The following is a 14,038-nucleotide window of genomic DNA, read 5'->3' on the forward strand; positions in this document are numbered from 1 at the left end:
AAAAATGGGATTATTTACATTTTTGCCCATAGGGTCCACATTTCTTTCAGGGGTGGGAAAATACTTTTGGAGTAAATATAAAACATATTGAGGTTTCCAAAACTGCTTTCAGTTTTCTGATCCCAGCTTTGGGATTTTAGAACATGTCGCCCAAATTTGAAGTTTTGATAAAAAATAGGTCATATTCGGAAGGATGCAGTGGCAACATTTTCAAAAAATAGGACAAGTTTTTTACGCCAAAGCGTTCTGCGTAAAGATACCTTTTAGAAAACTATAAAATTGTTATATGTTCTTAAAGAAAATTTTATTTTATTAATAAAAGAGTTAAGACACATTTTGGGCAAAAAAACGGCAAAAATTTTTGATTTTTTAAATTAAAAAACATATATTTTTGGATCTGTAAATGATATTGATCTGAAATTTTTGTATATTATTGGAAATTTTGTTGTCTAAGTAACAAGAAAAAATTGAGTCCATTTGGTCCAAAATTCCGCCCGGTATTCAAAAAAAGGCGGACCAAGGTATGGTAAATTTTGTATCACTAAATTATTAAATGCCTATAACTCGGATATTATAAGAGTAAGTAGTATGTTTTTTCAAGATCTCGTCGAGCGCTTTCAGAAAATATAAAAATCTTTGTATTTGGGTGAAAAACAAAAAAATGGCACAAGTTTAAAAATTTTACATGTCGTAGGTACCTGGGGCATCTGCGGGGGTTCATCTTCAAAACTTAAACTCGAATACTCCTTAGCTACGCTCACGCCAAATTTGATCCCGATCGGATCAGCCGTTTAGAAACGCCAGATTTATTTCCAAAAAATTTCCATTCTTCCCCACTGTGTCATGGTGTAGGGTATTATATGGTCGGCCATGAACGACTATACTTTCCTACTTGTTTTTTATTTCCAAAAATTAGTGGTCACCTCTTTTTCGTCAAATATTTGATAGGTCTGAACTAACTAACTAACTGACTAACTGACTAACTAATTAACTAACTAACTAACTAACTAACTAACTAACTAACTAACCAACTAACTAACTAATTAACTAACTAACAAACTACCTAACTAACTTGCTAACTAACATATCCTCGATAGTCAAGACTGGAAGAATTTAAATTTTGACTTGAAAGTAATCAACTGGACTGTAGAAGAAAAGACTATGCTGTAAACACTTATCCTTTGGGCCGACGAGATCACACTTAACTCTAACGGTTCAAAAATTAATACCGACTCGGAAATTTTATCCGATATGGTTGGTCTCTTTTTAGGATAAACGCTAATGACGTAAGAAACATATTTTAAGACTCTCAAATCTGACAATTGCATTAATTTAGATTCCTTCTACTTAAAAGGCTTTCTGTCGAATTTTTATGATTTTTGGGACATAGCGAAAGTCGGTAAAATGAAGTTCTTAAACTGTGTCGGAAAATTATATGATTGGGAAATAGGTAAAATACTTAATATTCTAGTGATACATTATTACCACTTTTAGAGTATCCAAAAATGCCTTAGTATTTCTTAAATATTCGACCCTGAATAGAAATTCTACCAGAATACTTTCTGAGCACTTAATGATTGTCTTATTGTGCAATCTTGTCAACTAATAATTATTGACTATGTAGAAGAAATGGAATCGGTACATTACAATCTTTGCAACTGTCCCGTTCTGCATGATTGCAAATTGAGAAATTTTGGCACTACCGATTATAATCTATTGGTTGTCGGTAGATCTCGTTAAATTATTAAATCTTAAACTTAAAATTTAAAGGCATTGAGTAAATATGAAAGTGGGGATAATTTTAAGTTCGAAAGTATATACGTCATATCATTAAACTTGAAGCATTTTCTCGCCTTTAATATCAGATATTTCTGATTCTCGATTATTCCTGTCTAAGCATAATAATGATTGTTTCTTCAATTTCTTCACTGGTCATTTTTTAGTTTCAATGACCAATATATTCCTGATTAAAATAATATTGCTGTTTAAATGATTTATAATTTTAAGAAATATTATTTTATATTTTTATTTTCATTTTATACAAATACAATTTTTAATACATTTATTTAATTATATATTTTTATTTCTATTAAAAAATGGGTGCTTTTATTTGTGTATGTATATATGAGTGTGTGTGTATGTTTATTGTTGAGTATTTGTAGGTGTAAATCGTTTTCAGAACTTAAATATAATATCACTATATAATTTCACATTTCCTTTACGCTTTTATTATTATTATTTTCAATTTATTTTATATTTGCTTTTAGAGATATTGCTAAAAAACATTTCTGGCTTTTGTTAAAAAACCAATTATTTTAATTCCAAAGGATACAAAATTTTAACACATTATTTACATTATAGTCGAAACACATTGTATTACTCAACTAGAATGTTTGCAAAGAATTTAATATAAAAATATTTGTTAACTTTTGTGGAAGGAAACTAGGACATGGGTATAAAAAAAAACCTTTTGAATAAACAAATTTTGTAAACATTTAATTATATTTTTAATTTAAATAATAATTTTATAAAAATTCTTCAGTTGAGTAATTTTATTTAGTTAGTTAAGTTTTTTTTAGTTAAGTATTTTAAAAATTGACTTAAATTACTTTGAAATTGTTAGTTTATAGATATGTATGAGTATGTGTGAGTATTAAACAAAAATATTTATACTAGAAAAGATCCATTCACAGACAGAGATGAGTAAGTATAATCAAAAGATTTAAAATTCCGTATGAAAACTTTGGGCAGTATCGATCATTTTGGAGGTTAAAAATATTTCAGCATTTGCAATTAACTAGAGAAAATTTAAAGGAAAAATATAAGTTTTTATTTTAAGATTTAATTGATTTTTTTTACAAAATTAATTACCTCTTTTAAAGTTAATTTACCATCACGATTTTCATCGCATAAACTAAATAGAGTGGCAGCCTCTTGCAAAGCATATCTAGGGGTCTTGGGATTAACATAATTCAGCAGTTCACCCCTATCGGCCTTGCCATCTTGATTCTTATCTATGATTCTTTTAAACTCCTCGCGTCGCTCCACCACCGTTTTGGATATTAAAGATTTTCTTATCAAATCATCATCATCGGCCACATTTACCTCCGAAAATTCTTCTATACTCAACTGATCATCACCATCCTGATCGAATTGTCTTAGTAAATCATCTACTAATTCCAAAAGATTTGAAATACTCGATTCTGGATGTCGAAACGACAGATACTCATCTATGGTTAAAGTAAAAAGATCAGTTCTAGCTGCCTCCGACCATTTTGCCTTGTCACGCATCATATCCTCGCGGGCCTTACGATTTAGGGCTGTGTGTTTGATTTCATTATGTTCATCAATATCGGCTTCAGTCATACCGTGTTCTTTTAAAAAGAAACGATGATATTCTTCCCACGTTATAAGGCCATCGGCCGGAGCTATATCGACTCTACGAAATTCTCGCGGATTAAGTTGTATTGCTTCATCTATATGGTCCACTATGTTTTTATTTATATATTGTCCCAGTTCCTTAATGGTCAAGTAGTTGTCATGATTGCGATCGGCTCTGAAAGGAAAAAAATATAATAATCATTAAATGAAATCTATAGATTCATTCTCTAACATAGGCCAACACATTTTTAACCTAGGGACGAATGTGTTCTTTTCTAAGGGATAAAAGTTATAGATTCATTCTATAACACAAGCCGACACATTTTTAATCCAAAGACCAAAGTATTCTTTTCTAAAAGATTTAAGTTAAAACCGAAACTGGCCTCAGAATTTTAAACTTCAGAACACGATATATTAAATCCCAAATGTGACGGAGTAAATCTAAAGGCAAAGTCGGATTCAGAGCGGCTCCTTTTTTATACATAATATGCAAAATTTTGACTTTTTCAAATTTTGTCGGCCTGTATAATCGTTCACTATTTCTTTGATTCAGAATTTCTACATCACATCGTTTTTTTAAACTTCAGAACAAGATATTTTAAATCCCAGATATGATGTAGAAAATCTAAAGTCAAAATAGGATTCAAAGCGACGCAGTTCTTTATAATTCGCTCTCAAGGTTTTGTCTTTTTAAAATTTTACTGCCCTATGTAATTAAGACTTTAAGCATTCCTTATACCACCTATCTGCAACCTGGCCTCTCAAATCAATTAATTTATGACCTTCCACCCAACACTTTGAAAGAAAAACCACAAAACAACCTCAAAATTTCATTTTATAAAATACTTTAGATATATTTAATCAGACAACTGATGCATTCATTTTTGTTGGTCCTCTTATATGGTCTGAAGTGGAATGTTTATGTGTTTTGCTGTTGTTGTTGTTGTTCTTGTTTTAAGGATTTTCAACTCAATTCATAAGCCGAGGAGATTTTTGGTCTGCATTGTCATGCCCTAAATACTTGTGTCATTAAGATTTCGATAATAAATTATTGAAACATTCATTCGTTCCCTTGATAAAACATGTTCTAGCATGTTTGTACATACATACATATATTTATTTGTAGGATATTTGTTGTATGTCTGAGCCAATGAATGGATGGTTGGATGATGAGTATAAAAGGATAAATAAACATTAATACTCATGTAGTCATGTACAGTGGATAATACAAAAAAGAGAAGGAGGATAAGAAAACATATAAATTAGAAACTAAGTAGAAACAATATTAAGAGTGTTTTATGATAATGATACACTGAAAGAAATGTATGCATTGATGTTTCCAAGCATGAGATACTTTATTTTTGGAGATGATTTAGGTATAAATTTAGGTCTAAAATAGCAACAACAATGATTCTAGGTTGTTGCGGACTTGTATGGTAGCCAAAAATACTCAAAATGTAGACTTAATAAGGATAAAACCCCAATGAAAAGTTTAATACATACATTCACTTTAATCCAGTCCAAGATTTGCTTAATATTCCTTACAAGATAAATATAAGTTCTTATATTCTTTATATCAGGTATTTATTCTATTTGGGTCTGTATTTGAAACAATCCACTCTTTTGGAAGTATATTTCCCAGGAGTACAAAAACGAATATTTATATAAAGTGGAATACCAGCAAAAATAATAATTTCAAATGACAGCGTTTCAAAATTCAGGAATTTTTCGATTCTCTTTAGTTGATAAATATGAGTATTATCGGGAACGTTATAAATTAAAACATGTAAGTGTTATAAAGAAAAGAAATCTGAATTACAATAGTGGTTTTGCAAACAATTGGGACTTCGGATTTGATGTAGATATATTATAGCGTTCACGGACGATAAAATTAATTCATCGAATTTTATCAATGATTGTGATTCTAGATGAACTCAGATTGTGTAGTTGATCAAACACATAGTCACTATATTTAGTCGCGTTCTGAGGCGATAAAACTCTTATTCGATTTATATCAACAATAATGATCCTAGATCTATAGTACCAAAGACTGCATGGTCAATCAGATACATATTTTCTATGTCTAAAAAGGATCAGAGACTATAAAGTCGTTAGTTTTGTCTATATAATAGATTATTATCCTATGTAAACTAATGTTTCCGAAATTGCTTAGCTGATCATACTCTGACTAACTTGATCCGATTTTGTTCGATCTATATCGATGAGTAGGTTCCCAAATAAACTCAGATTGCGTTGTTGATTACACCCATATTCTTTTTATATATAGGAGTTAAGGGTCGCTGAAATCGTTGATTCTATATGGATTACAATTTCTCGAATCAGATCAGACTTCGACTCGCTATATCTAGTGGCATTCAGAGAAAACCATTGGTTTTATCTATAAAATTGATTGTGATATTGTATAGTTCGATTCATACTCGAACTACACAATTCAATAATGTTGTTTGATCTCTAAAGTTGACAATTGAAATGGTTTTTATCTCGGTATTAAGGATCTTAATCCCTTGAAGATTATTCAGAATTGGATTATAATTGACTCCAGGTCATAGATAGCTGACAATATTATTGCGGACTTTCTTCTTAAAAATGGCCTTCTTAGAAGAAAAAAATTACGAGAAACATGCTGTCGTCATATAAGCCACAAGGATCCCAGACCGTACTTCACTTTCCGAGATCATATAAATCTAAAAAACTTGACGGTCCCATGCCAGAGAACTAATGTTACCTAGCAATGATTTCTTCAGAAGATATCAGAATGAAGAGAAAGAAGAGAGTATTACTCACTTTCTCTGTCAATGTCATGGCCCGCTTCTGGTATGGTAGAACCAGTATCTAGAATTTAAGTTGATTTCCACACTAATCAATGGAAAACGGAGCTGCAATATTATTAAATATCGCTCCCTTTGGAATATGTTTAATAATTCCGATCATTTCGTTCCATAGGATGGTATTTTCGGAAAATTAAATGTCAGAGACATATGATTAAACCAAATTCCCGTAGATTGATTTTAAATATACTTTTTAAAAAGAATTTCAGAAAAAATGTAATTATACCCACTGTTCCTAAATGCTAAAATGTGTTTCTAAAATATAAGTAAACATTACAAATCAATTAAGCCTTTTCTATAATGCATGCAACGGATTGCATTTACATGCATATCATATGTTAAATAAGAAGATCGAAATATTTGTGTATTCTGTTAAAAAGGATAAACAGGATTTAGTAAACAATTAAATGCCGTATGACAGTACCAAAATTTTAATTTAAATGTTAATTAAAAATTTAATACCAGTAAACGAATAAACTATTGAAGTTTTCATTACTTATTCCCTTTCCAAAAATCCGGTAATTATTTCTTATTTGTAAATTTTATTGGCCACTTGTAATTAATTTAAATTTCTCAATTCATTTTTTATACTTTTTTAGCATAAATTAATTAAATATATATTAATATTATTTGGTAGCATTTAAATAAACTGCACAAAACTAGTTAAACGAGAGATCAAAGGAAAATTTCAAATGAATAACTTTCAATATAAATTCCCAAAATGAAACCGCAACATACATTTTATTACACCACAACAAGTACTGCACACACACACACACATATGGTTGAAAGCTGATTTTTCCCGGTTTTTGCGAAATTTGTGTTTGTTGGTGCAACATTTAAATGGTTTTTTAATTTAATTTCAACGATTTAATGTCATTAAATTTATTCATATTTATTTGTTTAAGTACTTTTGCCAATGCAATAAATAAATTTATAAATTCATACTTATTTGTGGAGTGAGAGTTTGAAAATGCTTAAAAAAATATTGCACAGATCAAAAACTTTGAAACCAAGACGTTTGATTTCATACCGTCTGGATTACCTTTAAGTACTCTTGTAGTGACGACAACGTTACCTGTGTGCTCAAATTTTAAACTCCCTATTTGTAAGTACTTATTTAAGTACATATTAATAAATGAGCATGGTAATTACTTTCCTCCAATGTCATAATTATAGTTATAGCTCAAGCTCTTTCGATTTGATGGCAAAGCTATTCTATTCAAGCCAAGTTGTAGACGATAATTGTAATGTTTTGTGTGTTTGGGGTCTTTTAGGCGAACCCTGTCTGGTTACAACTGTAAGGACTGAAATTATTCGCAAGTTTTATACCTGCATCTTTAATACCAAGTTTTGAATCTACTGCGTGTTTCGGATTAAATCGTGTCCTACAATTTGGAACACAATCAAGAGAGTGAATATATATGTTTGAAGTTGCTGTAAGGCCTAGGTTCCTATTCTGTGTGAGCACGTTTTCTGTAAGTACTTATTTAAGTAGTTATTTATAAACGAGCGTGATAAGTACTTGCCTCCATCAACGTATTAATCGTTAGACATTATAGTTATAGCTAAAGCTATATCGATTTGATCGCAAAGAAAGTGTTTTCTGTTTGCTGTCTTGTCGTAGAACCTTGTCTGGTTACAAATGCATGGATTGAAATTATTCGTAAGTTTTATCCCTGTACCTCAACTATTAAGTTTTTAATCAATGTGAAACACAATCAAGAGTATGAATGGCGATATTTCTAGTTGCTGTAACCATTAGCGATAAGAGGATCAGTTTCCTATTCTGTGTGAGCAAGTAAGTACGTATTTAAGTAGTTATAAAAGAGCATGGTAAGCACTAGTCTACAATGTCATCTTCGTGTTAATGTTTGAACTTTATGTATTAAGCCCAAGATCTATCAATTTGATCGCAATACTTTTAACTTTAAGCTATTGAATTTTAGCCATGTTGTAGACGATGACAGTAATGTTCTTTCTATTTACGTTCTTGTCGGAGAACCCTGTCTGATTGCAACAACATAGAATAAAATTTATCGCAAGTTCTATACCTGCTCCTCAACTACGAAGATTCTAGTTACACTAGCTGTTGGGGACAAGAGGTTCAGAGGTCTATATGAGCAAGTTTTTTGTAAGTACTTCTTTAAGTGGTTATTTAGAAGTGAATGTGGTGAGTACATACTTGTTTCCAGTGACAATCTAATGAATAAGCTTTTTAACATATTACTTTTCAATGGTTTTCTTTTCAAAGTTTTTGCTGGGTAAATATGTCATATGTTAAATTATAATACACTAAATTTGGCCCCCTAATGAAAGTTACTCATAGTTGAAGTAGTTTATGTCGGTTGTTATCCTTTAAACTTTCATATTTATGCTCTTCAAAATTTCTGTTTTTTAAGATTTAAAAATTCAACTATTTCAACATTAATTTACATTTATCCTAAATAATGGTGAAATTCTAATTTAAAATTACAATAAAACAACTGTATAAAATCATTAACTAATAGTTGACTGTCACTCTATAAATTTAAAATTTAACCACCCAATACACGCATATTAAAATGAGCTTTAAATCACATTTTAAAAATGTTCATTTAATTGTCTTTATATGACCCACAATTATAAACCGCCAATAGAATGAATGTTATTTAAACTATGTATTGTTGTAGCTGTTTTTGTTTGTGTTTCGTGACGATAACGTTAAGGACGATAACGATGATGATGTTGTTGTTGATGATAATAATGATAATGTTATTGCAGTATGGTATGTTAGTGCCAAAACATTAACTACTATTGCATGTCCAGACCCACTCACCCACTTTCATTTACAGGCAACATAATTGCCACACAAATCCATTGAAGATAAGAGGAAAACTATACAGCGCAACACAACACAACATTCAAAAAAAAGAGGAAAAAAATGAAAACAAAATACTGGAAACTGTACTCGTATAACGCCCCAATAATTGTGTAATTAAGAACACAGGACTAACCGAATAATTTATAGAGAACTTCAGTTTAACAGTATCAACAGCAGCAGCAACAACAACGTCAAGACCATCCTCAAATGCATCCTCCAACAACTATAACATCCTTAATACACAACTAAATACTTGTACTAGAACGGTTTAAAGGAAGTGAAAATTATACGCTGAACTTAACTCCAAAGATTTTACAGTGTCGGTATTATATTGTAGGATTATTTTGATATTGACATGACAGGTATTACGAGATATGGAATGATAAGATCGAATATGGTTATTTTTATCGTTAATAATAGCAACAATTTGTCAATTCGATTAGAACTGAATGACTGATTGTTTAGTTTTTACACACCCAGTAGTTGAAAAAGTACCACCATGGGATAGGGCATCATGCCAGGTACTCACGTAAAGCACTTCGACATTCATCTTAGTCTTCAATTTTTTAGCGGGTCAATCATACAGAAGACCCTGTTTCTAATTATAAATCTAAACATATTGCTACACCTTTAAGTATATCAATCGACTCAGAATCATTTTCTGAATTGATTAAGACGTACCCGTTCGTCGATTCGGACTGCTGGCTGGCTGTAAACCTTGTGCGCAAGTTCAAAGACAAATTTTTTTCTATTTCCACTTCATAGTGGTAATAGTGTTCATAACTCAATTTCAAGTCATTTTCATAAGAACACTTTATGGGGGGGCTAGAGTCGAATGAGACCCGATCATATTGACCGCCATGCCTGACTATAATTTTCTACTTGTTATAGATTTAATACAGGTTTCTTGTGCCAATTTGTCTATGAATGGGTACATCTTGATCGTACAAGTTAAGTTCATCGAACCTGTAAAATGAATATATTTGATTTGATTATCATCACCTTTCTGCCCAATTGTTAAACCAAAATCATTTGATGGACTATATCCAAAGTGGAAGTAATCGTCTTGTTCTTTGTCATATTTCAGTTTTTTGGTCAGCCGGGAATAACATTCAGATTTATAAATACAAAGCGATTTTATCCTATTTTATTAAGGTTAGGTTGATAGGAGGACACTATCGGACCTGTCGTGCGCTCCTTATCATGAAAAAAAGGGTACTAAATGAATTATTTTTCAGTGTTAAGAAACTCAGTTTCCTATTTGATTTACCTTATCGTTCGACGATAATGTGCAAAAGATTTCATGAATTGAGAAATCGGGAAAGAAAGAACACGGGGTTAAAGGGGCTATTGTTTTATTAACTTGTTTGGTCCTAAACTATGGTTATCTCAAGAACAATCATATAACAATTTCTAAGGTGACTTATAACGGAATGAAAAATTGTTTTTGTTCTCAGGATCAAGAATGAAACATGGATTTAATGCCATACGTCTTCCGAAAGTTTCTGCAATCGATAACAGCCCATAAAAAACCTTTACTTACCGTATAAGTAGGCAAGTAATATTGGAGCTAAGGTTAAGTACTTACTTTTTGGATAAATAACAACATATTTTTTGTCGATGATAATCGAAAAATAACTAATTACAAATGACCTTTTTAAATTAAAAAATAGCAGAAACTTGGCTACAAATCCTAATCAAAAAATATAATTAATGTTGTTGATAACGGCAAGTAATATTGGAGCTAAGTTTAAGTACTTACTTTTTGGATGAATAACTACTTATTTTTGGTCGACGATAGTCCAGACTAAAGAAAAGTCTATAGTTTATAGAAAAGTCTATAGTCCAGACTATAGAAGAGTCTATAGTCCAGACTATAGAAGAGTCCATAGTCCAGACTATAGAAAAGTCTATAGTCTAGACTATAGAAAAGTCTATAGTCTAGACTATAAAAGAGTCTATAGTCCAGACATAAGAAAAGTCTATTGTCCAGACTATAGAAGAGTCTATAATCCAGACTGTAGAAGAGTCTATAGTCCAGACTATAGAAAAGTCTATAGTCCAGACTATAGAAGAGTCTATAGTCCAGACTATAGAAGAGTCTATAGTCCAGACTATAGAAGAGTCTATAGTCCAGACTATAGAAGAGTCTATAGTCCAGACTATAGAAAAGTCTATAGTCCAGCCTATAGAAGAGTCTATAGTCCAGACTATAGAAAAGTCAATAGTCCAGACTATAGAAGAGTCAATAGTCCAGACTATAGACGAAGCTATAGACAAGATTAGAGTGCAGACTATTGGCATGACTATAGTCTAGTCTATAGACGAGACTATATTGGAGACTATTGGCATGACTATAGTCTAGTCTATAGACGAGACTATATGACTAGTCTAGTCATATGACTATAGTTTAGACTATATGACTGTAGTCTAGACTATAGACAAGATTAGAGTCTAGACTACATGACTACATTCTGGACTAAAGACGAGACTGTATTCAATATTATAGAGGAGTCCAGTTAGTTTATATTGATAGGAGGATGCTATATTAAATCCAAAGAAATACACCTAGGCCGCTATCGGGCCTGTTGTGTGCTTCTTAACATGAAAAAAGTGCTTACTTTTTGGATGAATAACTACTTATTTTTGGTCGACGATAATCGAAAAATAACTAATAATAAATGTGCTTTTTAAATTAAAAACTTTATAAGACATACACTGCAGAAACTTGGCTACAAATCCTAATCAAAAAATATAATTATTGTTGTTGATAACGACCACTCATTACCAAGTAATGTATGAAATAACTACATTACCTACAATACTCATTACAAAAATTTTAAAAATGTGAAGTATAAGTCTGATTCAAAGTAAAATTATATTTGCTTATATAAATCGGGACTATAATGAAACATACTCTCTCGCATACACTATTATAATGGAGGATTTTAAAAGAAGTTACATGTGAACACGATGAACATAAAAATTTCTATAGCAATTAATCAGAAATGTCAGAAAAGGATTTTCGTTATACAAACGTATGTATTTTAAAAACAAAAAGTAAAAAATCGAAATTTTGCTCTTCACTTTTAACACATTAAATCGTGAATAAGTGCGAGGGTGTGCGGGTATGTTGGGAATTTTATTAAAACAGTATAAAAGAGTTAAGAGACAGACACTGAATAAAATTAAAGTTTCTTTTTTTCCAACTTTCTCTGCATTAAATTAATAGTATTTAAAAAGAACACACACTCTCACACAGACACAAAGGATAAAATGCTAAAGAAAATACCGCGAAGAAGGATAAGGAAAAAAGCTGTTAAATCTTTTAAGGCTTTAAAAATATGAGTTTAAATACAAAAACACATTTTTCCAAACATTCATAAAAATATACATAATTTATATATAAAATACTGACAGTGTATATTATTTATAAAGTGTTTATAATGTGTTGTGTTGCTGTCGGAGTATTTGAATAATATTTTTGAATAAAGAAAAAAAACTGAAACATTTTATTTACAACATAGGAAACGGAAGTTACATTTCCATGTATATACATTTAACATTTTATTTATATTTACACACAAACATGCATACTATTTATTTGTATACTAATACCAGTACAGAATTGTTGTTAATTATTCACTTGTATTATCAACAACAACATCTATATACATGTATGTATGTTTACTTATTTAAATACACTCCTGGGAATAAAGTTAGTAAAGTGAGTTGAAACTTTTTCGCTTTTTTTCGTTATTTACCTCGTAACATGTTTTCGTAAATGCGAATTTGTAGAAATGTAACAAGTTGTTTTTATTTATTTGCATGTTTTTAATGTTTTAACCTTTATACTGGTTTATGATAAGGGTTCAATTATCTGATGTTAAGGTAAACAAGTTCAAAGTTACATCCACCTTCAGAGTTATGGCCAATAGCAGGGAATTCGAAAATATTAACTCTTTTTGTTAGAATTTTTATGTACTGTTTGAATATTTTTCAACTTAAAAAAGAAATAAAACTACTTTTAAGGATTTGTGTTCCAACAAGAGAATATAGAAGAGTCTATAGTCCAGACTAGAGAATAGTCCAGACTAGAGAAGAGTCTATAGTCCAGACAAAGAAGAGTCTATAGTCCAGACAAAGAAGAGTCTATAGTCCCGACTATAGAAGAGTCTATAGTCCAGACTATAGAAGAGTCTATAGTCCAGACTATAGAAAAGTCTATAGTCCAGACTATAGAAAAGTCTATAGTCCAGACTATAGAAAAGTCTATAGTCCAGACTATAGAAAAGTCTATAGTCCAGACTATAGAAAAGTCTATAGTCCAGACTATAGAAAAGTCTATAGTCCAGACTATAGAAAAGTCTATAGTCCAGACTATAGAAAAGTCTATAGTCCAGACTATAGAAAAGTCTATAGTCCAGACTATAGAAGAGTCTATAGTCCAGACTATAGAAGAGTCTATAGTCCAGACTATAGAAGAGTCTATAGTCCAGACCATAGAAAGGTCTATAGTCCAGACTATAGAAGAGTCTATAGTCCAAACTATAGAAGAGTCTATAGTCCAACCTATAGAAAAGTTTATTGTGCAGACTATGGAAGTTTCTATAATCCAGACTATAGAAGAGTCCAAACTATAGAAAAGTTTATTGTGCAGACTATGGAAGAGTCTATAATCCAGACTATAGAAGAGTCTATAGTCCAGACTATAGAAGAGTCTATAGTCCAGACTATAGAAGAGTCTATAGTCCAGACTATAGAAGAGTCTATAGTCCAGATTATAGAAGAGTCTATGGTCCAGACTATAGAAGAGTCTATAGTCCAGACTATAGAAGAGTCTATAGTTCAGACTATAGATGAGTCTATATTCCAGACTATAGAAGAGTCTATAGTCCAGACTATAGAAGAGTATATAGTCCAGATTATAGAAGAGTCTATAGTC

At 30.9% G+C, this 14,038-nt stretch overlaps 1 protein-coding gene across 2 annotated transcripts in view; it reads right to left on the reverse strand.

The window, feature by feature from the left end:
- Nucleotides 1–2,034: 2,034 nt before the first annotated feature.
- The window catches only part of LOC111682444 (45 kDa calcium-binding protein), a 50,697-nt gene continuing 38,693 nt past the window's right edge, over nucleotides 2,035–14,038 (reverse strand). For both annotated transcript variants that reach the window (XM_046949163.1, XM_046949162.1), the window contains 2 exons: nucleotides 2,872–3,556; nucleotides 2,035–2,797 (listed from right to left, as the gene is read on the reverse strand). In XM_046949163.1, the coding sequence (XP_046805119.1) occupies nucleotides 2,723–2,797; nucleotides 2,872–3,556 (760 nt within the window). In that variant the 3' untranslated portion in view covers nucleotides 2,035–2,722. The remainder of the gene's footprint in view (nucleotides 2,798–2,871; nucleotides 3,557–14,038) is intronic.

The sequence above is a fragment of the Lucilia cuprina genome, chromosome 4, assembly GCF_022045245.1.
Source record: "Lucilia cuprina isolate Lc7/37 chromosome 4, ASM2204524v1, whole genome shotgun sequence".
Taxonomy (NCBI): Eukaryota; Metazoa; Arthropoda; class Insecta; order Diptera; family Calliphoridae; genus Lucilia; species Lucilia cuprina.